Source organism: Hyperoodon ampullatus (assembly GCF_949752795.1).
Source record: "Hyperoodon ampullatus genome assembly, chromosome: 19".
NCBI classification, from domain to species: Eukaryota; Metazoa; Chordata; class Mammalia; order Artiodactyla; family Ziphiidae; genus Hyperoodon; species Hyperoodon ampullatus.
Window position 1 is genome coordinate 4,236,795 of NC_136932.1, and position 27,371 is coordinate 4,264,165.

The 27,371-nt window shown below is 42.4% G+C and overlaps 1 protein-coding gene across 1 annotated transcript; it reads right to left on the bottom strand.

The window, feature by feature from the left end:
• Positions 1-4,446: 4,446 nt before the first annotated feature.
• Positions 4,447-26,547, bottom strand: KPNB1 (karyopherin subunit beta 1; the record flags this gene model as incomplete). The annotated part of the gene is made up of 22 exons (XM_079725099.1): positions 4,447-4,557; positions 4,918-5,079; positions 5,737-5,851; positions 6,519-6,624; positions 6,738-6,881; positions 7,267-7,374; positions 7,861-7,943; positions 9,537-9,681; positions 10,915-10,986; positions 11,333-11,480; positions 12,536-12,666; positions 13,466-13,657; positions 15,104-15,328; positions 16,559-16,660; positions 17,421-17,531; positions 17,884-17,973; positions 18,532-18,591; positions 20,252-20,404; positions 21,308-21,508; positions 23,960-24,142; positions 26,346-26,404; positions 26,508-26,547. The coding sequence occupies 22 exons, from the start codon at positions 26,545-26,547 to the stop codon at positions 4,503-4,505; spliced, it is 2,685 nt and encodes an 894-aa protein (XP_079581225.1). The 3' UTR covers positions 4,447-4,502.
• Positions 26,548-27,371: the final 824 nt, after the last annotated feature.

Consider the following 27,371-nt stretch of genomic DNA (forward strand, 5'->3'; position numbering starts at 1 on the left):
ACTCCTATTTATATTTATTTTTCATATCATTGCTTTTTAATTATCTATTTTTGTGTCTTATTACACAATATATGGGTACAGTAGTACAGGTATATAATTTATCAACACATGGGGGTACGCATGATCAAAAATTCCTTACTGCAGGGGTGTGCAATTAGAAATGGTGAAAGGCCACATGGAGGCTAAGGTAGGAAAATGAAGGTCTGCCCTCATTTTACTTGCCCAACATAAACTAAGAAAGTGCATTTTTTCATAAAGTAGCCTGCAGGCATCTCACTGCACTAATAAACAGTGAAGGAAAGGACCCAGTTTCTTTTTTTTTTTTTTTTTGCGGTACGCGGGCCTCTCACTATTGTGGCCTCTCCCGTTGCGGAGCACAGGCTCCGGACGCGCAGGCTCAGCGGCCATGGCTCACAGGCCCAGCCGCTCCGCAGCATGTGGGATCTTCCCAGACCGGGGCACGAACCCGTGTCCCCTGCATCGGCAGGCGGACTCTCAACCACTGAGCCACCAGGGAAGCCCAGGACCCAGTTTCTTAATCTCAAGTCAGTGTTCTATCCTCTACAAGTCTCTAGGGGGGAAAAAGTGGAAGTAGAAATTAAATACACGCTGCAAACTAAGTAAAAATCCAACCTTTGGATAAGCCATTAAACAGACCAGATCATTAGCCTGAAAAATATGCACAAGACAGAGGACAATCTCCAGCAGTTTCAGTTCTCTCTCTGGACAGGAAACCTCCTCCACGTAGTCATTTTTCACTACCTCATTTGTAGAAAACTTTCACTCATTTCCTATTGTACTACGTAGAGTTAATTTTTAAGACAGATGTGTCCTTCCTCTCCCCAACTCACACATCTATCACCACACGCACCAGCTTCTTTCAAACAACTCATTTCACCTCCAGGAGGTGACACCATCTGGAACCAAAAATGAAGCGGCAAAATGTTGAAAATAAAAATAAAGCGGACTTTATTTAGAAGATAAAGGTGGTGGTATCAGTTTTGGTTAATAAAGTTGGGCTCAAGTGTTTTAACAGGTCTTTACTGCCATCACAGACTGGCATGCCAAGGGCATTCTGAATGCCAATTACAGACTGAAGTTGTTTCAAAATCCAAGATGCTGTCAAAATCTGATGATGGAGCTTGGATTTGGATTTTTTTCTTAAAGTTGGACTGACACATTTTTTTTTTTTTTTTTTTTCAGTATGCGGGCCTCTCACTGTTGTGGCCTCTCCCATTGAGGAGCACAGGCTCCGGACGCGCAGGCTCAGCGGCCACGGCTCACGGGCCTAGCCGCTCCGCGGCATGTGGGATCTTCCCAAACCGGGGCACGAACCCGCATCCCCTGCATCGGCAGGCGGACTCTCAACCACTGCGCCACCAGGGAAGCCCTGGACTGACACATTTTTAATATATGAGTGACTAGATTACTTGGTTCTGAAAATAAAAACACTACACTGAGCAGTTCCCCTCCTCCACAAGTCCGTAAGGCAATGTTGCAGTTGCCTGACAGCCAAAATCTCAACATGTCAACAGGGGAGCCGAGAGGAACTGGCAAAATGAAAAGCAAAATTAATAAATGTAATTGTAATTGATATAGGCAGCTGCCACTTGTGGCAAACCAAAGCCTAGTCCGATGCCTATTTTCTTCACATTTGCACTGACATCTTACCAGACGGTAACTACATTCTTGAAGGAATGTGCCAAGACTAGAGTGGGGAAGGCCCAGACAGTGAGTGGGCAGAATGCATTTTGCATCCATTTGCCTTAGGTGGTACAATTAAGGACAAATACCTAGTGGGAAGACCCACTAGCCAAAGGTAACTAGAAAAGAGGGTAATAAATGCATAACCAGTGCAGAGTAACTGCGAGGCACCAAGACCACAGTCCAACCAGCCCATTTTCCTCCTCTCCATCACTGAGTGGATCTGGGAGAAAGCATTAATAACAGCACTTGTCAACTGCTTCCCTGGAACAAAACATGACAAAACACACGGGTTTTGTTTTCATTATGGTTCTCGGTGTACTTTATTCTCCTGCTGTCTAGCTAAGCAGCCCACACAGGACAGAAATGGGTAGCACTGAGGAATGATCAGATTTTTTTTTTCTCCCCAATATTCCTGCCCCCTCCCTAAGCCCTGACCAACCCTTATCAGGAATGGTTAGTATATCACCCTTTCCCTCAAGAACTAAAATTTAAACAAGGCATTATAGGGCCAGGTCTCTTCAGAGGGCTCAGGAGCTGGTGTGAGCTCTTTATTCACAATGGAGTGTCTTTCCTTCAAACACCTGGATTTTTTTTTGTACACTGGTTCATAGATCGGCACTTGACTTTGAACCTGGCACCAAAAGGCACAATATCTGATACCCTGTACAAGAGCTATTAGAGATGCTGCCGTATGGATGGGCAAAACTGAGCCAATCCCACTTATGAATGGAAGGCTTGAACAGGGAGTTGGCAAAGAGAAACATGTAAGCCCATATTTTTTGCTAGAATGGAAATGAAAGTGGGAAATTAAGGTCTTGTTTTTTAATCCTCCAAATACCTGGAAGCAATTTAAAAATCTTTCTTGGTGCTTTTGAATGCAGCATATTCAAAATGCCAGCAAAAACTCCTAATAACTACAAAACCAAAAGGGGATCAAAGCTTACCAACATCCCTCCTTATTGCTGAAAAAGTCTAAAACCAAAATTCAGGGTGCCCTGTTTCCTTGTAAAAGGGAAAATAATTAAGTCTGATTTATCATTATCATAGCACATCACACTTTAAAAAAAATATTACAGCGTGTGACCAGGGGAATGTTTTGACACCTTTTTATTAATCTTCAACTTCAGTGGAAAAATATAACCTTTTTCAAGTGCCATTTTCATCACAAGAGTTCTAGCATATATATATATATGTGTGTATATATACACACACATATATATTCCTTTGTTTTGATTACTTGGTTTTGAAGTGCAGCAAGAGACCAATACCGCATTATAATCAATCAAATAAAAGAGAACAGAAGGCCAAGCAGTTTCCAAATGGTCATTTTATCAGATTGTTTAAAACATTAAATTTATCCTTGTTTGCAATCCAAAATAGTTACCTGAAATTTGCTGTTTGTGTGTGTTTACTTTTATGGTATGTTTGTTTTCTAAACTCTTTGGCACAATTTTCTGGGGGCGTTCAGACTGCCAAGATACATGTCAGGAGAGAACTTTTCTTTTGTGCTGCCAATTATGAGCAGTTAAATTTTGGTTTGTTTGGGTTGTGGCTTTCTTTTGTTTTCGAAGTCTGCATTCTTTATTTGTAACAATTGTATTTTTATTTTTTCTATATCCTCTAACTCCAGAGTCCCCCCCACCCCACTTCTACATTCACAGTTGAACCATATTATTAGGAAAGGCGCCTTGATGAAAAGATCAGGGTGGGAGCTCTGACCATTCGTCAGTGTTTTCCCTAGAGTTAAAAAAAAAAAAAAAAAAGGAAACCCAAAAAACAAAACCTAAGAGCGTCTTTCCTTTTTTTTTCTCTTGTATCTCTTGTGCTGCATCAGTAGACAGAACTTCAGTTAGTTTCATGAAATGCAACATCCTAACCTCTTTTTTTGGGAAAAAGAAACTGCAATGACTTGAAGTTGAGAATGTGGATACCGCCTCACTCACACACACTCATTCTCAGACTGTAAAGAATCCCTCACCCTCCTTTCAGCCAGCACGCATACAGTACCAGTACCACGTGGCAAAGGTACACCAAAGGTGGGCTTGAGACCCAGGCTCCATCTTTCTCATCAGTAGCAAAGGCCAGGATGCCTTTTACAACAAAGCACCACAGCTGAACCCAGTCCCTCCTCCTCTCCCCCAAACTAGTCATTCCACTCGGCACTGGCCAAAAGACAGAAAAGCTAGTTCTAGCCTCTCCTGGGAAGAGAGAGCTTTCTTTTTTTAAGTAAATCCACCATTTTTCTCTTTTCCAAGATGGCCGACATTATGGTTTTCTACGAAGTCAGTGATTACTTAGCTCACTAACAGCGCTGCTGTTGATGGCTGCAGCTGCTGCTGTGGCAGGATTTTCAATGTGGTGTGTTTTCAAGCCTCACTCACTCATCCTCTCATTCCCAAACATTCAGCATCCGTGCACACTCCTCACTTCCGGGTTTTTCAAAAGATTGGAGATTTCCAGTGGGGGTCTCAGGTTATCATCCCAATGGTAACAGATCTAAAAACAGATTGGAAAAAAGGTCAATTTTTGAAATCCCTTATAGCCAGTAGAGCCAAACACCTCTCCGATTCCTACAATTAAGTGCTTATAGACCTGAATGGAATTTGTCAACTTTTCAAGGACTGATTATTTTTATTATTTTCCTATGTGCCATTTACCTGCTCTCATTAGCACTTACGAAGGGTAGGAAACTGAAAAGATAAAACTCAAAATAGCCAATTTTACTGAGATCTGTGGTGTAAGATAACTCAGTAAGTGAGAGGAAAATAAATTAAAACTACATTTCAAAGCAGAGGTCAGACAACTCCGACTTTGGATATCTTCTGTAAAAGAAAGCAATGTCTCAAAGCACTGCAGTAAAGAAAGAAAAGAACATGAGGAAAGAAATAAAGAGTAGAAAGAGAATTTTGGGAAAATGCCATTATCGATGACTTTATTAAGGTCCAAAATGATTTGGGGACTTCAGTGAATTCTAGTTATGTAAGTTCTGTTATAACCATGAGGAACCAAATATTTGGCTCAAGGAAAGATTGGCTGCCTGACCCTTCCACTAGTACAAGGCTGAGGAACAAAGGCCTGACTCAGAAGCACTATATGGGAAAGAGTACAAAACAAAACACCTGAAGAAAGCCCTTGTCAGAACAGTCTAAAGAAAATGTACCTCCTCCCCAAGAAAGTAGAAGAAAGAGGGCAGTGGAGACAAGCTCTTACCAAGCTTGGTTCTTCAGTTTCCTCAGTTCTTTTGTTGCCCATGTAGCAAGGGTTTTTGCTTTGTTAGTCTTCGATCTCCGTCCTTCAGTTAACAGTTCATGGATCATTGGCCTAGCTTCTACTAATTTCAGTACATCCTTCCCAAATGCTGTACACAAGTCCCTGTGCAAAGTAAACACACCTGAAAATGGGCTCCTGGCCCTACAACAAGATCATATTTAGAACCTTCCAAACCAGTGCTAAGCTAGCTATAGGTTTCTTGGTATTTACCTACTTTTTAAAGCTGGAAGAAATTTTAAAGATAAGTAAGTCTAACACCTGCCCTCAACAGATTAAAAAAAATGAGGTCTAAAAAAGTAGAATAACTTACCCAAGGTTCCACAGCTAATTCATGGTAAAATCAGAACTAGACTCCAGGTCTTTGAGCTGCTCAAAACCAATGTTCTTTCTTCTAATGATACCTCAGAAACCCTCAGTAGAGGAGGCTAAACAGAGGCAATTTGTTGACCAACATCAGAATATGGGATGGACATAGATCTGATGCTGCTTCCATACCTCTGAGAGCTCACTTCACAGAGTTTGGTGGGGAGAAATTAGAAATCTAGAGGGTCTGAAATGAGATTAGAGCTAAATTCTGGAATGAATTATTATCTAAGAACTCAAAACAGGACATGATGGGTTCTATTAAAGAAAGAGATCCCCTCTGTGCCAAAAAGGTGGGTAATTGCCATCCAGGCTACTCTCAATATTCTTTACTACACATCATCTCATTTTCCATGACACGTTCTATTCAGCTATCAAAAGCAGGGTATAACCTACCCGATCAGTCCAGCAGCACAAGCTACTACTCCGTCCGTATGATCCTCATCTCCAGCAATGTGGTCAATGAAAGACAGAATAAATTCTACTCTGGGTTGTACCAGCATCACATCCGCTATAAAAGAAAGAGGTCTGCTGAGGTTGTCCCACATCTGTCAGGACTACACCCCCCCTGTTTACCCCCTGTTTCAAAATTCCCAAATTCTCTACTCCCATCAGGCAGGTTTTGGGCTGGAGAACTAGTTGCATACAGTTATACCAAATTATTCTTCCTCAGATTAAGATGTCATTCTTCAAGTCAACAGAAGAGGCAGATACTCCTATTCTTATAAGCAGATATATATATCTGTAGAGCACAAATGGAACCTTTCCTCTAAGCCTGTAATATCAAAGGAGTGAAGTACAAATATTTCCCCAATCAATAACAAAAACATCAGGTGATAGAGGAAATCTAACCCCCCCAATCCTTCAATTCAGATGCATGGTGGGGGTTAGGGAACTCCCACTCAGCGCTGGTACATATGCAACCAGCAGCAACAGCCTTGCTGGATCCCATCCCTTGCAATGCTCAAGAAACGTGAAGCAAGGTAGCTGAAGGAGCAGGGATCAGAAATAATAGTCTATATCCTCCCCCAAAGCTACTCCCTTCATTAGAGCACTGTTCCTCCTTCTCCCCTTCTTTTAAGCAATAGGTGTTAGTTTACAAGTGAACTACACAATGAACACACAGCCCATTTGGCTAAGTGCACGCTGGACTAAGTCAACTGGGTTGTATACTCAACGGTGTACGTTCTCCTGGTCTCCCTTCAATCCCTGGACAATTCCAGTATAGGCTTCCAAGCAGCCTTCCCTTAGCTCATTCAGATAATCCACCATGTCATAGTCTGACTGTAAGAGAAAAAGAACAGAATCTCCATCATATCGATGGCCTTTAGTTGTATATTTGTCAAAAGTCCTGCTCCTCCAGTCAGGGCTGGACTTAAAGATAGCTTTAAACTTACCTTGTCCACCTGGGCTTGGGAGGCCTGCTGAAGAGTATTCAATACAACCTCTAGATATTTTTTAAACTCTCCACCAATAGCAAGGGCAATATCACCAAACACTGACAGAATCTGTGGCTTCACAGACCTGTGGACATTTTCATTCTGACAAGGAGAAAAAAAAAAAGTTAGTTCTGTCCAAAGATTCAAAAAGCTTTTTAAAATAAGCAATTACTGATATGTCTGGTATAGACCTTAAGGGACATACACAAAAATTAGCAATGCTTACCTCTAGATAGAGAGATTATATATTTACTTTTCCTTTGTACTTTACTGGTCCCCACCTGCCCCACTCAAGTTCCATGCACTGACCATGCGTTCCTTTAATTAACTTCACATCCTTAGGTTAGAATCATCTTGTGAAAATGAATGACTCCCTTCATAAGCCCACAGCCAACATTCTGGGACATATACATTCCCTGTCACGGATCTTGACGTTTAACCATCTTTCTAACCAATGGTAAATTAGATTGTGTGTATAGACACTCACCCCCAAGTTCTCCAGTAAGAGCTGCATCACCTCATCACAAAAAGGTAAGATGTTGGATTGCAGGGCACGGCATAAGTCTCCCACTAAGCCCACAGCCGCCAAACAAACCTGCAAAGAATCAAGAAAATGACCTCTAGAACAGAAAAGGCTGCCTGCAGGGGTAAGGCATGATTTTTTACCTAGCTACTGGTCCTTTATCACTTGAACCTAGAGTCAAAGAAGAAAAGACCCCTCCTCTCTCAGATTAGTTCACTTTCTAACAACCAATATGGCAGAAAGAGAACTAGGACTATCTAATCTATCATTAAGAAAGGACAGAAAAGACAATATTCACCAGGGATGGTGGTAGCAGAGGCAGATGGTTTATTGAAAACAAAACAAAACCCCTTCTTAGGGTGCTACTCTGATGTGTCTAATATCCTGTCTTTCACTGACTATTTCTAGTTCAGACACTCAGGGCAACAAAGTAGCTCAACCCTTGGAGTGATACACAGGGAAATACTACCTGGGCTACAGGATCCAGACTTTTGTACTACAATGACTACCAAGTATAAATGAGAATATAAATGTATTATTGTGAAAAGCATAGCTTACCTGGTACTCAGCATAATTTTTCAATCCAATGCCCAGGAAGGGTTTAAAGGCCTCCATGTACTTTAAGAATTCACCACCCAACACTGTAAAGAAACAAACTATTAGCACCACAGGGTATCACAGAAGTGAACAAAAATAACCATCCTAGCTCTCCCAAAATGTATGCACTCCAGTCAAAAGTTAGGTAGAATGTGAGTTAATTACAGATTCTATCACAAAGACTTAGGGCTGCCTTGGACAAGCCAAATTCATAACTGCTGAAAGGGCCTAACTCTTATATCCTGGAGATAATGCCAAATCTCCACAGAGTGGGATTTCACTCTGGCTGAAACTACCAAGTGGTACGGCCCTCAAGGAATGTCAAGGTTAATTATGAATTGCCTGAGCTAGTGATATTGCCTCTTGCCCACCTCTTCATCTGACTATAACGTGTCCTCTTTGGAAGCCAGCTATTTTTTTGGCCTCACCGGGCGGCTTGTGGGATCTCAGTTCCAACCAGGGATTGAACCTGGGCCACGGCAGTGAAAGCGCCGAACTCTAACCACTAGACCACCAGGGAACTCCTGGAAGCCAGCTTGATCTCTAGCCAATTCCATCGAGGACTTACTTAATAAGCCAGTCAAGAAAAGCTGTCTGGGTTTCATATCCAAATCAGCCACTCCAGGAACCAAAATCAACTTCTATGCCCTGCCAGGGTAATCACATGTTGCCAGACCAGTTGCACATAGGCTCCTTATGCTAGAAATGGGTCTGCCTTAATAATACACCTTACAGGGCTTGCCTGGTGGCGCAGTGGTTGGGAATCTGCCTGCCAGTGCGGGGGACATGGGTTCGGGCCCTGGTCCGAGAGGACCCCGCGTGCCGTGGAGTGGCTGGGCCTACGCGCCTCACTGCAGAGCCCGTGCTCTGCAGCAGGAGAGGCCATCGCAGTGGGAAGCCCGCGCCGCGGCGAGGAGTGGCCCCCGCTCGCCGCAGCTGGGGAGGGGCCCATGTGCACCAACAAAGACCCAACGCAGCCAATCAGTCAATCAATCAATCAATCAAAAATTCTTAAAAAACAAAAAACACCTTACAGACCACCACTAAAGAAGCATTCCAGGTTTCTGAAGTGCTCTTTAATGTGCTTTTAATGGCCTTTCAAGGAGCCTTAAGTCAGATATGGCTTGCCCAAAGCAATTCTGCATAGTTAGACATGTAACACTCAGAAAATCAATTAATTCCTAGAACTCGATGTTTCGTTTCATTCCATTCCATACCAGGCACCATACTGCGTCAACCTGAATCCAAAGCATTACAACCCAAACCAGAAGGTACCAAGTGCCAGGAAAGAAAATAGAAACCTTTACTTCCTCCATCCTTTACAGGAGCCAAACCTCAATAAAGCAAGTAGACTTTAGGGGAAAGAAGAACCTGATGAACATGAGGTAGGTAACAGTTCCCTCCACCCCCAGAAAGGTTGCCAATCTGAGTTGCAAATTGGCTCCCCATTCACTTCAAGGAGAGTGGCAAGGCAGTTATACACAAATTTACACTTATGTTCAATCCAGCTCTGAACTGACTCAGTACCCCAATAAGTGAGAAGATTGGACTATGCTTTTTTGCAGTCAAAAATTCTTCATGGCCATTGATACTTTTGCATTCTAAAGACATTCCCTGCCCAATTTTGGCTCACTGACCTTCCACCAGTGTGCTAACTGCCATTAGGGCATCCTCTTGCACTCCCCCAGACCCAGCTGTGCTTTGGAACATCCTTAACAGGGAAGCCATGACCACATCAGAGATCTGCAAAGCATCTTGATGTTGCACTTTCCGGAGAACATTCTGTGAAATGAATAAGAGTTCAGAATCTGTTGATTCTAAACCCTTCAATCAGAACACCATACTTTTTTTTTTTTAATCAATTAAGTCCCTAGAATTCTTTTTTTTTTTTTTGGTGGGGGGGGAAGGCTTTTTATGCTCAGAAGTTTTGACAGTGCAAATCACCTACAATGAAACATACATTTAAATATCTCATCTATTTCCCAATTCAGAACAAACACAAGATGATCTTCCATGGTGCAAAAAGTCATCTCCTCTGTGTTTCATTTAAGTCTGACAAATCCTTGTCAGCAGCCTCCATAATCTAGTTGTACTGGAATGGCAGTTAAATTATTTCAGCTTTGAATAAGGACATGTCATATTAGAGTTCTTACTCATAAAACAAAAGAGCAACCCTTTCTATAGCCTAACCCATTTACAGATGATGGTCAAGAAATTGTCTTGATAAACTGAAACCCATCTGACTTTTCCCGATTCAATATTCCTCAAACCTCCCTCCTTACCCTTTAATTTGTTTCAACTAATGTTACTGGATCAGGAAAGACCTCTTAACAGTCATATTTTAAAAAATTAAGTTTGCAGTAAAAAAGAGAGGGGAGTCATAGGTAAGATGACCTAGTCAGCATCACTCAATTCTAAAACCTAGTACCCACCTAAGCACTAGACAAGTTCCAAGGTTTTCCTGTTCTTGGATAAAAAAGGGAATAGCTCCTCAGCCACGCCATGACTCCAGTCACGAGCAAGGAGTTAACAGTTTAATTTTCCCAGTCTCTCCTCAGAAAAAGTCTACTGTGAACACCAAATACTATAAATAAATTATAATAAAGTTTCCAACAGCAATTGTTTCAAAAGATGATTGTAAAAACACAAGGCTATATTTTTAGCTCAGTGAACCATAGCTGGGAACCAAATATGACTGGGCTACACTTGGACAACCCAATGAAAACCAGACCAAAAGTTGCTAATACAAAATAGCTGCACAGCTGGGAGGACCATCACAAATGGAGTAGTTTCCTTCCCTACACTGTACAAAAGACAAACTGCATTTTTATGGACAGACAAGAAAGGAAAATGGGAAATTACTCTCCTAATCAATCAGACTAAGGCCTTCTGAGAAGAGCTTCTGACCATCATCATCTACATCATCATCTTCAGAGTTCTGTGTGTACATGAACTTGTCATCCTGAGATATGATTCTCTTCCCTGGAGCTATTAAGTGATAAGGCACCATCATACCTGAAGAGTTGCGCAGAGTAAAGACTGAAGGTCATTGAACTGGATCCTATCCGATGTGCTCTGGATATGTGACTACAAGACAAAGGAGATCATGTTCTGAATAAACACCTTCTGAAAGGGCTTTAAACTCCCTCAATGCCTCCATTTTTGCTGGGTTTGCCAGGACCATTAAATAATCTTTACTGCTGCTAATGCAGGAAAGTAAATAAGCTTATATATGTATATGGTGTTACACACGTATGAATAAACTGTAGCAAGCAAAACAATTTTAAGCTGCAACATTTTCTGTATAAGCCTTATATCTTTCTGAGAACATATATGCTTAAACACTGAAAAAAAGAGAACAGTCTTGAAACTAGAGCTCTGTGTTAAGTACCACACCCTTCCCACCAGGAACCAGGAACGCCCTCAGTCTCACCTCCATCTGGAGCACCTGTTGTAGTCGTTCCATGATGACTAGAGTTGTTTTCTGAACTGCAGGGTAACAATCCTTGGCACTGTTTTTCACAATTTCCATTAGAGATTCATATGCAGAACTCCTCAGGTTGTTCTGGTGTCCATCAGGTCTGTAAGGAACACACAGCAAAAATCGGAAAGCCTTAACTGAGAAAGGACAGAGAAGTCATTATAATATAGAAACTCTCTCACTGAAAATAACCCAGAAACCGAGATGGTTGCAGACCTGATCTGAGTTTGGCAAACACAATACAGCCTGGAACCAAATTTTCAATCTCTTAGCCAATGACTACGTTCAATATGGTTTCCAGACCTGTTTAAACTTTAGAATGGCCCTTTTGGAAATGAGCTAAAATTGTAGGAAAATTAGTTAAAAATGCTGAAGAACCCATGTGGACAACTGAAGAGGTTGCACAAATAGCTATGAAAAAGACAACTTGGGAATTCCCTGGCTGTCCAGCGGTTAGGACTCCGCACTCTCACTGCCAAGGACCTGGGGTTCAACCCCTGGTCGGGGAACTAAGATCCCACAAGCCGCGCGGTGAGGTCAGAAAAAAGAAAAAAAAGGATATATCAATTTTCTTCATTCATCTGCGAGATGAAGAAATGAACTAGTTAAGCATGAAGAATTGATACCCTGCCCTCTTCCTAATGGTTTCTTTTGAGTATGGCTTTAGGTATAGTTTACACAAAATCACAATAATTAAAGGTTGTCCCCAACTTATAACCCCTTCAAACTACATTTCCAAAGCTCATTTATAAAACAACTGTATTTAATGCCAAGTTCCTCACACAATATCATAAATGGTGGTTAGTAATCTGGTATGGCAACTAAATTCATAATGAGAGCTACTATTTCTCTTATACCATAATCAAATACTCCTACTAACTGGAGACACTGCAAAATGAAGGCACCTCTCTAGGTCAATTACTCTCTACCTGTAGAGAAATGAGACTATTTTCTGACTTTAGTTATAAACTGTACAATTCTAAGGTAGTCGAAAGCCTACATTTCTTTTCTCACTCTTATTTAAACTATCTAGAACAGGATTCTTTTAATTTCTCCTATTGCAATGTTTCTATGATTAGGTTAAACAGTCCCCACACAAGAGGCAAAAGGACTTGGATGCAAAGACACCACTCATTTCTGTGTAGTATCAGTTACCTGTCTGTGGTCTCCAGGAGCTTCTGAACTATGAGTTCAAAAGAAGAAGATAAGCAATAGGTAGCGGGTTCTTCCTGATCATCAGCTACATCTGCAGCTTCATAAGCAGCTTCAGCCAGGCTGGAGAAAGCCTTAAACCCAGACAGAGTAAATATTAATTAAACTTGAAAAGAATCCCACTCCAGGATTACCTCATTTTCCCTTAAGACACCTTGGGCAGAGTTCCTTTCCAACTGATCTAAGAATAAACCAATGGCAGTGAATCCTCAATGCTTCCTATCAAGGTCATCTCAAGACAACTTAACATGTACAGCTATCCTCAAAATTAGATAAATGTATGTATGTATGTTTATTTATATTTTGCTTCTGCTGCCTAATAATCTACACACAGCTCTCTAAGCAGCAGAGTATTCTCACCCACCACGAACGCCTGCCACTTCATTTCTGCTCTTTCCCTCCACAGAAAGCCTTTTTACCCCACTCCTTCCTTATTTTACCTTCCACCCCCAAACCCCAAAGGTCCCTAACAAACTACCTTCAGCCTATCCTGACTCAACACTGAGCTGCCTACCTCCCTTCCCTCATACCCCCTTCTCAGCAATGGTTACTTTTCATAGCCAGCAACTCTCTACCTGAATCAAAATTTCTTGTCCCCAAGCAACTGAAGAAAAAAAACCAAGTCCAGATAGTTTTCCCGCTGGGTTAACATGACTCTTAGAAATGGCTCGGGAACCAGTCACCATGAGACAACTGCTCCCACTGGGTCATGCAGCTCGCATCTCCCCCACATTTTAATTGAAGAAATTAGAAAGGAGATGCTATTCAGAAAAAACCTTCTAGTGAGGTAGACCCATGTCTCTCCCACACCTCCTACTTCCTTGCCAATGGCCTGGCCAACCTCCTTATCTCACCAGGAAGAAAATCCCTCACCCAGCACACATTGGAAGCCACTCTGGGTTCAGCACTGAGGCCCTCAATCAGACACTGCAGCAGGGGGGTCAGGTAGACGTCATTGATGGCAGCTTCGGGAAGCAGTTCACAGATTCTGCCCACAGTCCATGCAGTTGTGTCTCGAACAACCACACTGGGGTCTTTCATTAATTCTATTAAGGTGGGCATAGCCTGAAAATACAACGGTTATTGGCAAAGCAAAACAAAGATTAAAGTTCATGCTGACTGATACCGCAGAAGAGGAAATACTGATGTTTGCATTTTTTGCGGTACGTGGGCCTCTCACTGTTGTGGCCTCTCCCGTTGCGGAGCACAGGCTCCGGACACGCAGGCTCAGCGGCCATGGCTCACAGGCCCAGCCGCTCCGCGGCATGTGGGATCTTCCCAGACCAGGACACGAACCCGCATCCCCTGCATCGGCAGGCGGACTCTCAACCACTGCACCACCAGGGAAGCCCCTGATGTTTGGAATTTAACTCAAAGTATCAAGATGGTTTTGTCATTTTATAAGACGTGCTTATCAAATATCCAACAATATAATAAAAGTAACTGGAAAAGTGAAAAAGTCCTCCTCTCTTCACCAAATCCCAGTATACAGTTTTATTAAGAGTTTGGTATGAATACTTTCAGCAATCTTTACTGAATTACTCAGGCAGAGATCCCAGGATGCAGCTGTGATGGCATTTAGCTATTCCTGAAAGGTTGAGGTCTATATACACTAAGCTCAATTAAAATGTACTCTTGGGTTCCCTGGTGGTGCAGTGGTTGAGAATCCGCCTTCCAATGTAGGGGACACGGGTTCGATCCCTGTGGGATCTGGGAAGATCCCACATGTCACGGAGCAACGAAGCCCGCGCGCCACAACTACTGAAGCCTGCGCGCCTAGACCCCATGCACCACAACAGAAGAAGCCACCGCAATGAGAAGCCCGCGCACCACAACGAAGAGCAGCCCCTGCTCGCCGCAACTAGAGAAAGCCCACACGTAGCAATGAAGACCCAATGCAGCCAAAAATAAATAAATAATTTAAAAAAAACAAAAAACTATGGAGAATTGTTTATGATATAGCATTTAGTGAAAAAACAAGTTTTAAAATTATTTGTATAGCAAGATCTCCATCCTGTTACACACACATGCACGCTGTTATCACTGGGCAATGGGATTAAAGGTACTTTTTCTTTTTGGCCTTTTCTGCATTTTTCAAGTCATATGATTTTTGTAATAAAAATATATTTTATGCCTCATTGACAGCAAATAGCTATCTAGAAATAACCTTTGTGGATGACTATCTACAGCTTTGTTCTTAAAATAAAGGCAAATCGGGCTTCCCTCGTGGCACAGTGGTTGAGAGTCCGCCTGCCGATGCAGGGGACATGGGTTTGTGCCCCGGTCCAGGAAGATCCCACATGCCGCGGAGCGGCTGGGCCCGTGAGCCATGGCCGCTGGGCCTGAGCCTCTAGAGCCTGTACTCCGCAACGGGAGAGGCCACAACAGTGAGAGGCCCGCGTACCGCAAAAAATAAAAATAAAAAAATAAAATAAAGGCAAATCTTCAGGCAAAAAGTTTAAATAAACAATAAATATCCCACTTTCCACCCACAAACTCCCTCAGCTTCACCTGTATAACTAGTGGTTTGAGCTGATTGGGCTCTGGTCCTTCCAAGATACAGCCGAAAGCCATCACTGCTGCATCCCGGTACCGCCAATCAGGGTTCTTGATGTGTTCTTTGATGAAGGGGAGGACATGCGGGACAATGTCATCTTCACAGCAGGTGGCCAGGAGCATGAGGCACACCCCAGCCGCTTTGCAGGGGTTCCAGTCGTCGTCATCATCATTTTCATCCTAGTGAAAGAACGTGGCACTAATTAAGTTTTTATTCAAAGAATCACTTTAACTCAAAAGGTCCTCTGACTACTCTCAAGTATCATTACAACTTCAGCTTTGGGGAAGTAAATAAAATATAAAACTTTCTTATCTTTATCCCTTCCACAAAGATTCATCACAGCACAGCCTTTGTTAAACAAGATGCAGACAGAGGGAAGATACTTCTTAGCACTATACAATGAGATGAACAAACTCCAACTACATGCAGTAAGGATGAATCTTGAACACATAAAGTAAAAAGCAGAACAAGAGAATATATGCTACATGATTCTAGTTATATAAAGTTCAGAATCAGTCAAAATCTATGCAGTTAAAGGTGAGGGAGGAGTTAACGACCAGGAAGAAGACACTGGGGGGATGGGGATGGGGAGTGTGGTTCTGGTGTGCTAGTAATTATTATTTCAATAAAAAGTTAAAAAAGATTCCATTCAGATCTCCCTTGAAACTAGAATTCAAGGTATATCCTTCTTATTGTGGCTGTTCACACCAGAGTAATTTAAGGCAGCCTGCTTATGCAACTTCAGAAAATTATACACCTAAAGAATAATTTGTTCCCAAATGAGAAAAGCACAACAAAAATATAGAAAAGTGAAAATACTAAGGTCAAAGATAGAAAAATAGCAACTGTAAAACTAAAAGATGAGATGAAAATTTGAGGGAACACCCAGTCCATTTCAAACTAAGTATATCTCTATTTATCTTTCAAGATTGCTATATTAAGAATCATGTACTTCCCTAAAAACAAATTACATTCCTGTGTACGAAGAAATTTTACAGTGCTCAAAGTTACAGCGTTGTTTCCTCAAAGCGCTGCCAACTCTGATATTTCACATGCACCAGAAGAGGTGAGGTGACAGGAAGAATCTCTCAAACACCATACCAAGAAAAACTGGGATGCATGAAGCCAGAAGGGAACAATGGCAACCACGATACACTTCTAGTAAGATAACTTCTCTACTTACTCATTAAACCCACATTCCTCATCAAGTCTCGCTACATTTATTTTGTCACAAACTACTCAGAGCCTAGAGGATCTTACAGATCCAGCTCAGCTCTTCCTGAGGCATCTATAACAGAACATCAACTAGTTCAAGAGTTGCCGAGTTCCTTCGTGGCAACTGTTCCACAGCAAACCAACCGTTAACAAGGCTTCACAGCTCACCTGGCTAGATTTGGAAGGTAACTCACCTGCTTAGTTAGTGTCTGTGTGAGGATTGGAACCAGGTACTGTAGTGCTCCCTTGGCATAAAACTTGCTGGTGTGCTCAGGGGGCCGTCCTTGTTCTGCTGCCTGAGGAGAAACATAAAGCAAATTCTGGACAGCAGCAAACAAGCTATGCTACTAAAGGCATACAGTGAGAGCTGCCCACAGGTCTGTACAGAAATACATGGAGCACATGGTAACATGCAGTGTGTGTGGTCTCTGGAGGCGCTCACTTTTGGGCTACTTCAATGAGATTCTTTTAGGCCATACATATAATCTACCTTAAAGGACGAAGGCAACCTTAAGAATTATATTATTTTTTCACTAAGTGACCTCTGGATGAAGAGATGTATGAAGTTTACATAAAGATGCCAAAGATTGTGCTTTTAGTAGGACATAAAGACAATCAAGGTTGGAAACAAAGCTTGAATTCAAATTTGTGAGTGCAGAATTAACCCCTTTCTCCATATCTAATTCCTTCACCAGAGTTAGTAAGCTATCAATTATACATCCCATGCTTGCATTAGGCCTTCCAAAAGAAAATAATTCAGCATCAGATGTCACCTGGTTAAAATGTGACTTCCTGCTGCCCCCTTGTGTTCACAGTACTAGTATTTTCAACAAATCCTGACTGGTAAAAACAGGAGATGCTTCATTCCTGATCTGTCTCCCTCATGAGGGCCTTTGGCTAGCAGAAAACCCCAAATCTCTACAAATGGAGATACTCTCTAAGCCCGGTCATAATAAAGCTCTCCCAGAGGAAAAATAATATCCACAAAAGAGGTAAGTCCCAAAGCCCAGTCAGAATAACAGCTCTCCCACCACATGGACTCTCCCCCAGGCTCACCTCTGAAGCTTCAATGGCCAAGTCCATTTCCTCATCACAGACATTGGACCAGAATTCTATCCCTTGTAGGGCCACCTCATCAATGTCACTTTTCATTGCTTCAATTGTGATCTTAAGAGAGAAAACATGACACCCCAGGCCCCAAATAAGTGCTGGTTCAAGTTCGACCCCTCCTATAACCACAGATACTCAAGTTTCAAAAATGTAGATTTATGAAAGCTAGGTCTGAAATGAAAGGTAGGAAAAAGAAAGAGATTTTTAAAATATACTCTCATTAGTACAAAGGTAGCACAAGTTTTCTTGGCACACTGCTGATGAACTTAAATCTAATACGCAGACTCAGGGAATTTCCTTGATTTCACAACATTAAATAAAAAATTACAGAACTGACGAAACATCAACTAAGAATAATGGACTTCTGCAACCAGCTCTGTGCTCAGCTACATAAAATAAAAATACTTACCGCAAAGAGAGCAGGACCCATGTATGTCTCCATGTACTGATAATATAAGGACATTATCTTCACCAGATTCTGTAAGGCAGCCACTCGTACCTTTTGCAAACATCAGATTAAACAGTTTACTATTTAGTTTAATAACAATGCAATCTGACAAAGGGAAATAACCACTTCACTCAAATGGGTTAATAATCTATAGGGTCAATTGAAGTGTATTTCCTTTCCTTCTTTTTTACTTTAAAGATATCTGTGGAACCCCTGGCAGGACTAAACTCACTAACGCCCTCAGACTGGATGTTACTCCCACCAGCTTCAAGGGTCAAGGTTTAGGTTACTGCAACAGGAAAGCTGTTTCAATGGCTACAATGGAAAACAATCACTTGAACAACCTACAGCAATTAAATAGCAAGGCTGATCAAAAACCATTTCTCCCTTAAATCTTTTTTAAGGGGGTGACAACTTCCATCATGTTAGCTTTCCAAGGACTATTCTTCCCTGTTCTCCAATTCAGTGAAGAAAAATTCTTATTTAATAACAGTATTAGTCAAACCTATTTCTGAAGTCACCAGATTCCAACATTTCAAACTACTATGCTAGAGTTAGCATTTCCTAGGAAAGGTAGAAGACAAATTATTCACATGACCTCTCACTTACCCTTGTATCTGGACACTGTGTGGCTTCACAGACCACCTGCATAATAAAGTGCCTTTCGGACTGCAAAAGAATAAAAATAAAGAAAATGACAAGAGTATAAACCACATATATGAAGATTACTAGACTGTCCCTTCAAAGAAAACCTCTCACTCCCTCAGGGACCCACACAACCCTGGATCAATCAAGCAGGTTTTCCTGACACAGTAATGGGACTATGAAGGCTCTACAGTTTGCCCCCAGTGTCTACTATATGACCTGCCCTCTAAGGAGGTCCTGAATCTTTTAATCCCCCAAATGATCTTCACTAACAAGACTTGAGGAAGGAAGCAGACAGGAAAATGTAGGTCACAGGATTGAAATAAAAATGGTTAAAACAAAACAAAAAAACCCCCTACAATTAGGAAAACCCCCTTCCTTGTATTTAAAATTTAAGAGAGGGACCTCCCTGGTGGTCCAGTGGCTAAGACCCCGAGCTCCCAATGCAGGGGGCCCGGCTTCAATCCCTGGTCAGGGAACTAGATCGCGCATGTCGCAAGTAATATCCCACATGCCGGAACTAAGACCCGATGCAGCCAAATAAATACATAAATATTTTTTAAAAATTAAAAATAAAAAAATAAACTTTAAGAGAATGCAAACAAACCCAGATCAAATGTGGTAAGATACAGGAGAAGACTAATGAACTACATTTCCAAGCAATTAGAATTCAATTTGCTTTGGTTTCTTAGACCTCCCTACTTTGTCCACTCTAAGGCCAAGAAAAGGCAAAAAGCCCAACTAAAGCGTCAACAAACCCGCAAAAATGCTTTCAGACTATATCACCCAGCAATCGACTTCTGGGTATATATCCAAAAGAACTGAAAACAACTTCTCAAAGATATATTTGTACACCCATGTACACAGCAACACTATTAACAATAGTCACAAGGTGGAAGGAAGCAAACCAAATGCCCATCAACAAACGAATATAATGGAATTATTATTCAGCCTTAAAAAGGAAATTCTGACACGTTATAACATGCATGAACCCAAGACATTATGCTAAGTGAAATAAGACAGTCACAAAAAGGCAATTCAAATACTGTATGATTCTACTAACATAAACTGTCTAGAGTAAACAAACTCATAGAATCAGAAAGTATAAAGGTGGTTGCCAGGGATTGTAAAGGGGAAAATGGGGAGTTAATAATATAATTTCAGTTTTGCAAGACGAAAAAGCTCTGGAAATTGACTGCAAAACAATGTGCATATACTTAACACTACTGAGCTTTACACTTAAAAATGGTTAAGATGGCAAACTTTATTTTACTGTACATTTTACCACAACTAAAAATAAATAATAGGGGGAAATACTTTCAGGCAAAATAAACTTTATTTATATATTAATTTTCAAAAGCACTTTCCTAAGGAAGTATGAAACAGCCCAATTTACATAATGTTTTTTAAAAAATCCCAAAGCATACTCACACTTTGGACTGCAAAAGGGAAAACCTAAACCTAGAAACATTTTAGATCACATTATTCCCAAAAGCCCGATGAGAAATGGCAAACACCTACTCCATGGCCATTTCACACAACACAAATCTTAACTAGATGGGAAGTAAATGCTTCTAAACAAAATGGTACCTTCTAAGTCATAAACTTAAAACAAAACAAAACTTTCATTTAACTCTCATGCCTCACCCTCTGAACCTACACTTTTTAATCAAGAGACACTTACCTCTTTGTCAAAGTTTGCTTTGGTGAACTCCAGTGAGTTCAGGAGTGCATTAGTAGCCGCTAGCTTCACATTATTACTAGGCTCTTCTTTCCTCATCCCCTGGATTATGGCAGTCAGAATCTCATTGGATTTATCCTGTAGTTGCTCTGGGTCCTGAAACAGCAGGGAAGTGCAGTGAATATAATAATTGAGCTCATGACTAATCAGCAGTCCTTTCAACTGTAAAGTCTATTTGAGAGAGTATCATGAGACTTTCCTGATCTTTTCCCACACATTTCCATTTAGGGACAAACCACCTGCAAAATATCCCAGGGTCTGGTAGTCCAAAATTGAACTGAAACAAGTTAAACTCATCAACTTCATCTCTGCTTCTTAGCATAATGACTCTGGGCATGAAGTAATGCTGGCTTTTTTTTTTCCCCTTCTGTGCAAATGGAGATGGCAGTCTGGTGTTTTTTTCCAGGCCATCTGTACCAACTGAAGTAAAGCTTCAGAACATCTGAGGACCAAGGATCAACACCTGGGCACATCTATGGAGTCTAAGTCCAGGTCAAGTGCTGTGGACTTCTTTGCTTCATCAAATCTGTATATCAAAACAGACACCAAGAGTAGTAACCTCAGCAGCAACAACAGTCCTAGGAGGGCTGCATTTAACATACTGTGTTGTGGCTCCAGTGGTTAAACCACTACAGCAAAAGCTGGCAAACTGTTTCTGTAAAATAGTAACTGAAAAAGTAACACAGCATCCTTGGTACATTGAGGATCTTCCGAAAGCGATCAGATCAAGGAGAGGAGAGACTATCTATGTCCCTCCATACATGGATTTCCATCTTGAGTTTGTAAACCTTAAGTCTCTTTCCTTTAGGGCATGCTTAGCAATATGAGGATAAATTAACTATCTTAATATAGAAGTCTAAAATAACAAATAAAGCAGCCCTACTTTCAAAACACTCTGCAATGGCTTGGTTTTTTTCATGATGATGAAGAAGAATTCTAATACCATGCATGTTACAACTAGAGGGAATCAGAGGTATATAAGGTAGATACAGCACTTACTATATCTTGGCAAATGTAACCAATAGCTTCCAACGTCGACTCTTTCATGTGCTCTGTGCTGTTGGGGTTTGTGACATTGGCCACCAGCTGAGGAATGAGTTCTGGCCACTGGTTCACTGGGATCTCTGCACAAGCAATACCAGCCACACACTGCGAGGCGGAGCTAGGCCGGTAAGTCTCTGTGCCCAGAGTCTGCAAAACCTGTGCTCAGGTACACACACAAAAAGACAAAAGGTATCAATGTTAATACTACTTGAATACAGTTTGCCTACCAGCATACCTCTTACATCAGCCTCTGAATTTTCTATAATACAGAAAAGTAGGAAAAGGCATATGCAGTATAGGCCACCTGTTGGGAAAACAGCCAGCCTCACTATCAACAGCAGCACAACCAACACTGCCCCAGAGCCTAGAAATGAAACCAATTATCTCCTACTTCCAAATGGAATTTCCAAAGCCAGATACCTCACCTCAAGTGTTCAACACAAGGTAAGAAAGTAGCAAAGGCATAGGTACAGATAAAGAATGAAGCCACAACTGACCCTGGGTTAATCATTACCGTGATCAGCTAATTCTGTCAATGAACTCACTAAGAATCACCAGTCCACTCAAAAGGCAAACAGTTAACTGTTCCTGGCATGAACACAGGACAAAGAGTAGCTGCCAGATATTCAGGCCAGCTCTGCTGACTAGGTCAGGTCACTTAGTATCCTGCTTTGTAGCTAATAATAATGAAATCCCCATCCTTCCCCCTTATACGGTGTATCATCAGACCTGCCCAATCCCAACAGCTCTACCCAATAACAGTTCTGATTGATTCTAAATGAAGGTTTTGCTCCCTAGGGCTACCAGAGCTAGACTGGACTTTAACAAAAACTGTTATGGGGAAGGGAGCAGGGATGAGATGAATTGTCCAAAAGGGCAGGAGCTGAACAGGTATTAATCCAAGTCTAAGAAATCCAGGGTGCCTTTATACTATATTGCACCATCTCCTAGTATATACGTGAATCCCATTCTATCTTTAGCTTTTCTCCTTTAAATTGCTTCTAGAAGACCATTAATTAATATTACTTGAGGTGACTTAGAGACTACAAATGTCTAAATCCTGAGTACTCAAAGTTATTTTTTTAAAACTAGGGGTGACCCTAATGATAAGTCAATTATCAGAAATAAGAGGAGTAAGAAATTAGCTCTCAACTGTGTCCAGACCCACATTTAAAAAAATAACCACCAGCACTGAAAAAGTATTACCAGATGTGCTATGAAAGGGAAAAAAGCCCAAGATAACTGCTATTTTTTTTCATGCATGAAAGCTCAATAATGTCTATACAAATTCTTACTCAAAAATTTTAAATTTTGTGTTGAGATTGATGTGTCCCCCTCCAAAGTCAATTACAGTTCCAATCATGTCTTCTCTCATTTACTATTGTGTAATTTGAGGAAAACGAGAAATTGAATGAATACAGTTAAGTATCAAGATTTCCAGTGATTATGGGACTTCCCTGGTAGTCCAGTGGTTAAGACTCCACCCTTCCACTGCAGGGGCATGGGTTCAATCCCTGGGTGGGGAACTAAGATGTCGCATGCCACACAGTGCGGCCAAAAACCAAAAACAAACAACAACAACGACGAAAGATTTCCAGTGATTCATGGAATAAACTTCATTTATATCAAATTACTGAGAGGAGGATTAAACTGTTATTATATAAGGAAACCCAATGTGGACAGAAACAGCTCTACATAGTCCAAAAAAGATTCCAACCGAGTTGGCTTTTGTAACCTAGTTTCCTGTCATGAGTTCCTCCATGCAAGAGTGAAGAGGGAAGGAGGTACATAACTAGAAAGAGAAGTTACTGCCCTAAAGAGCACTAATTTACCTAATGCTGACACCCAGAACCAGGAAACAGAAGATTGATGTGCACAACCACGACGAGCACAAGTACAGACACAGAAATCCCCCCACTGGTTTCTCCTCAAATACCAAGGACCAACTGATGACTGCACAAATGTTTGACTTACTACCCTCTGTGCCTTATCCATGTAACACAGGCCACTAAAGGACCCAATTTTTTAAAAAAAAGCAATACGTCCATATATTCTGAGTTCTTTGCTGCAGCAAGAATTACGGATTTCTAATTCAGCAAGCAAATCACAAGAACTCCATAATGCAGTGCAACAAGTGACATTCAATTTTCCTCAAAAAAAATAAATAAATAAAAACTAAAAATCCATCAGCTCACTTTTTAAACACCTTGACAAAAAGCCAGCTGTCTCTAGAAGTTTCTCATTATTTGCTAAGTAGATAAAAACACGATTAATGTCATAATCTTATTTCACAAACTCTTTGGGCTTGAAAGCCCAGGAGATCATTTAATTCCCCTTCTGACTCCACACAGTGTCATGCCTAATCACCAAACAATGAGATCTATCTACAGCAGAAGTTCAGCAAGAGCTAAGTGTTAGTTAACTAAGGAAGAATCACTTGGAGAAAGACAGTTTGAGAAAGGAGACTTATATCAAATACATTTTTTACCTTCAAATTAAGTTTAGATCCCAGACATCTATTGCACTGTCAGCTCTTTCCCATGTAGATGACAAAAGAACTGACATTCCCCAGGCTAGTATGACCAAAAGGAGATGAAAGCTACTTACATAATTTTTGACTTCCCGTCGAGCATTTGCATCAATAGCAAGCCACCTCTGCTGGTACTGTGTCTTGATATCTGGATCTTTAGATGTCAAAGAATTCTTGATTTGTAGACCAGCTGCAACTCTGGCAACCTGACTGTTTCCTGGATTTGCCAGCACTCTGGACAGTTCCACAAGGAAAGTGGGCTGTTAAGATGTGAATGGAAATACCTCTTAGGAACTTCACCAATTGAGAATAGCATCAAAAAACAGGGGAAAACCTGAAATTTTTAGAACATATCATAATATTTCGGAAAATGCCAAAATATCTACTTCAAGATTCCTATAAAAATGTTACTTGGTACATGAGGAAGTCATCCATCTTCTCACACAGACTCAGCATTTAACAAGGAGTTACAGGTTTTCCTATCAACATCAACTAAGAGTGCCCAAATCTTCACATTAGATCCCCCAGAATTAAAGCAAGCTTGACAATCTGGTAGAGGATTCTTCTTCATACCTAGACCAAAATCTGGTACTCAGTAAATTGTATTTGTTAAATGAGTATGTTATGACAGGGTAGAAAGTAAAATTGTTACTTTTAAAATTTAGATTAAAAAAAATCTTAGTCCAAAAAGAATGACACCCAGGGTGGCTTTTGATCTCATGGAAGCAGGTATAAGAGAGGGAAGTACTTCTAAATGTAAAACATAGACTTAGGAGGCTAGTGTTCTCTAGTTTAGTTTTCAGTGTTTCAGCAAAATAGTAACAGTGAAAAAAGATTTATAAGGAAAAAGTGGTAACAAATATTTAGAAATAGGGGGCAACTGAAAAGATTAAAATGTCAAGGAAAATGACTTCATGTTTAATAGGCAACAGTTAACACACTAAAGGTTCCTATTCCTTGAATTGTTCCTATTCTTGAGTTGTTTAAACATTACTGTAGATTCTTCAAAAGTATACTCAATCTTTTGTACTGCTCAGGTCCCCAATTTGGTTTTATAAATTTGGTTTAAAAATTTTAACACACACTAGTCTTCCCTGCAAGAAGCTCTCTCCAATGGAGAAGCTAACAGGAAAAACTAAAAGCAGATAGTTTACCACTAACAAGTCCTGCAATTACAGTGGGAAATAATTCTTAAAAGTTTTATTAATTATATACCACTAAAGAATGTCAGGAATGTTGGGAATAAAATAAAATGTTAGGAATAAGAGAAAAGGCTCCTTGCAAATTTAGCAAAAGAAAAAAAGAGGAATATATACCAAGTGGAAATATTATCAGTCTATACTAGTGGATAAAAATCTTTTCTATGGAAAGTTAAGGATAAAAAGATTAGTAGTAAAAACTAACACATGGAAAGGCAAAAAACCCCACAAAAAACACTAAACTCCACAAAACACAAAAAAAACAAAAACCATTCAAAGGCAGTTTGTATAAAATAAAAATACGCCTTGTCACTTTTTTTTCTTGCGTTATTTTGCCTAGGTAACACAAAAGAACACATCTGGTTACAGTGTTATTTAGGACTATTACCTTTAAAGGATGTCTAGTATCATTCACCCTTCTCTCTGCTCCCCATCCCCCCAACAGGAGGGAATCCAAAGAGAAACATTACTGGCACGTAGATTGTTTCAACCAATACATCTCACAATTTTATACAGAGGTCCAGTCTCTAGGGGACTTAACATTCATTTGTTCTGTACCCTTTAAATTTGAAAATATGAAAAACGAGGAACTTTCCTCTGGAAACAGGCCCGATCTCAAGGATGAGCCTCAGCCTGTTATCTGGGTGCAGATTTAGTCTCTACTGATCCGGGGGGCCGCGGGGAGGGGGGAATACAAAAACCCGGGTGAGGAATACCCAGTCAAGAAAGGGAGAAACACTGCCGGAAATGGGTTAAGAGGCATTCGGGTGCAGGCCTGGGCCATGAGCACAGACCAAGGGAGACTGGAAACGGTAGAGCTCTGGGAAGTAGGCGGACAATCACAGGGGCCATGGGACAGGAAGGAGAAGCCGGCCCCGGTACGAACAAGGCGGGCGGCGGGGTTCGTAGCTTCCACATGGCCCCTAGGCCCGGCTCCCCCACCCCCACCCTTGCTGAACACGCAGCGCCGCGCAACCTAACCTCCCCTCCCTCCCTCTTTCTCCCTCCTGCTGCACCGCCGCCCTCAGGCTGCACGCCGATTGGGTGGCAGTCACCCCGGCGCGCCGCGCCATTGGCCAGCTGCCGGGCCCGGGGCGGGACACACCCACCGGCTTCCCGATGGCGGGGTTAGGTTGGACGGGGGGGGAGGGGGACGGGATGGGGCGGGGTGGGTTCCCGAGGCCTGGGCCTCCGGGAGGGCGGGAAGGCCCGCATGCAGGGGATGGGGAGACGGCGGGATGGGGGACGGCGGGGTGGCACGCACCAGGTTCTCCACGGCCGCACGCTCCAGGAACTTCTGCGCCGCTTCCAGTTCCAGCCGATCTGGGGGAAGGAAAGTGGGAAAGGGAACAGGGTCAGAGGGGGCCAGGGCTTCCCCTCCCCCCACCCAATCACCCCAGTTCGACCCCCGGCCCCCGCGTCCTACCGGGAGACACGGTCTTCTCGAGGATGGTGATAAGCTCCATGGCGGAGGTGGTGGCGGCGACTCCTCTTAGGACGACGGCCCGGCCTCTCGGGCGGCGGCTCTAACTGGGGATGGGGGTTGGGGGTCGGGTGGGTAGGGAGGGTGGGGTGGGGGGCGGGGGTCACCACAAGCCCATTCACCGGCTCCCTCTTGGTAGTCGCTCCAGCTCCCCTTTCTTCCTCCTTTCCGTCTTTTCTCCCTCCTAATTTGCTACTGGCGGCGGCGGCAGCTGCTCCTCTAACGGCGGGGGAGGGACCCCGGGGGCAGCTCAGAGCGCGGCTGGTGCTCGGGTGGCGGAGGGAGAAAGAAGGGAAGGGAGGCGGTGAGTAAACGGCGGCTCGCAGGGAGGGAGAGGGGGAGGGAGGAAGGCGGAGGGATATTCGGGCCGGACCTCTCCGCGGCGGCACCGCGCTACATGTCGATTGGCTGCCGCTGTGGCCACGCGGAACCCCCAATTGGCCAGGCGGTCAGCGTTGAAGGGCCGCCCTGCGCCCATTCGCCCGCTGGTTTCAACGCCCGGGGTTGGCTGGGCGGGCAGCGGGATGGGGGCGCGGATTGGCCGAGGGGCGGGAGATTGGGGGTGAGGCCGGCCAGAGCCGGCCGCTGATTGGATTGGCCTGGTAAAGGCCGTGAGCTGAGGCCGTCTGAGCGCTGGGAGGAGGGTGGACCGAAGGTAAGACTCCTGGCCCGCTTGATTGGCTGGGTTACTAGACGTTGATAGGATAGGGCACCCTAAAAAACTGGGGAGAGGAGTTTGGGTCGGGGCCTCGGAAAGGCGGGAGGTGCCCCACCGCTTTAGAAGCCCGGCGCAGTGCACGACGGGAC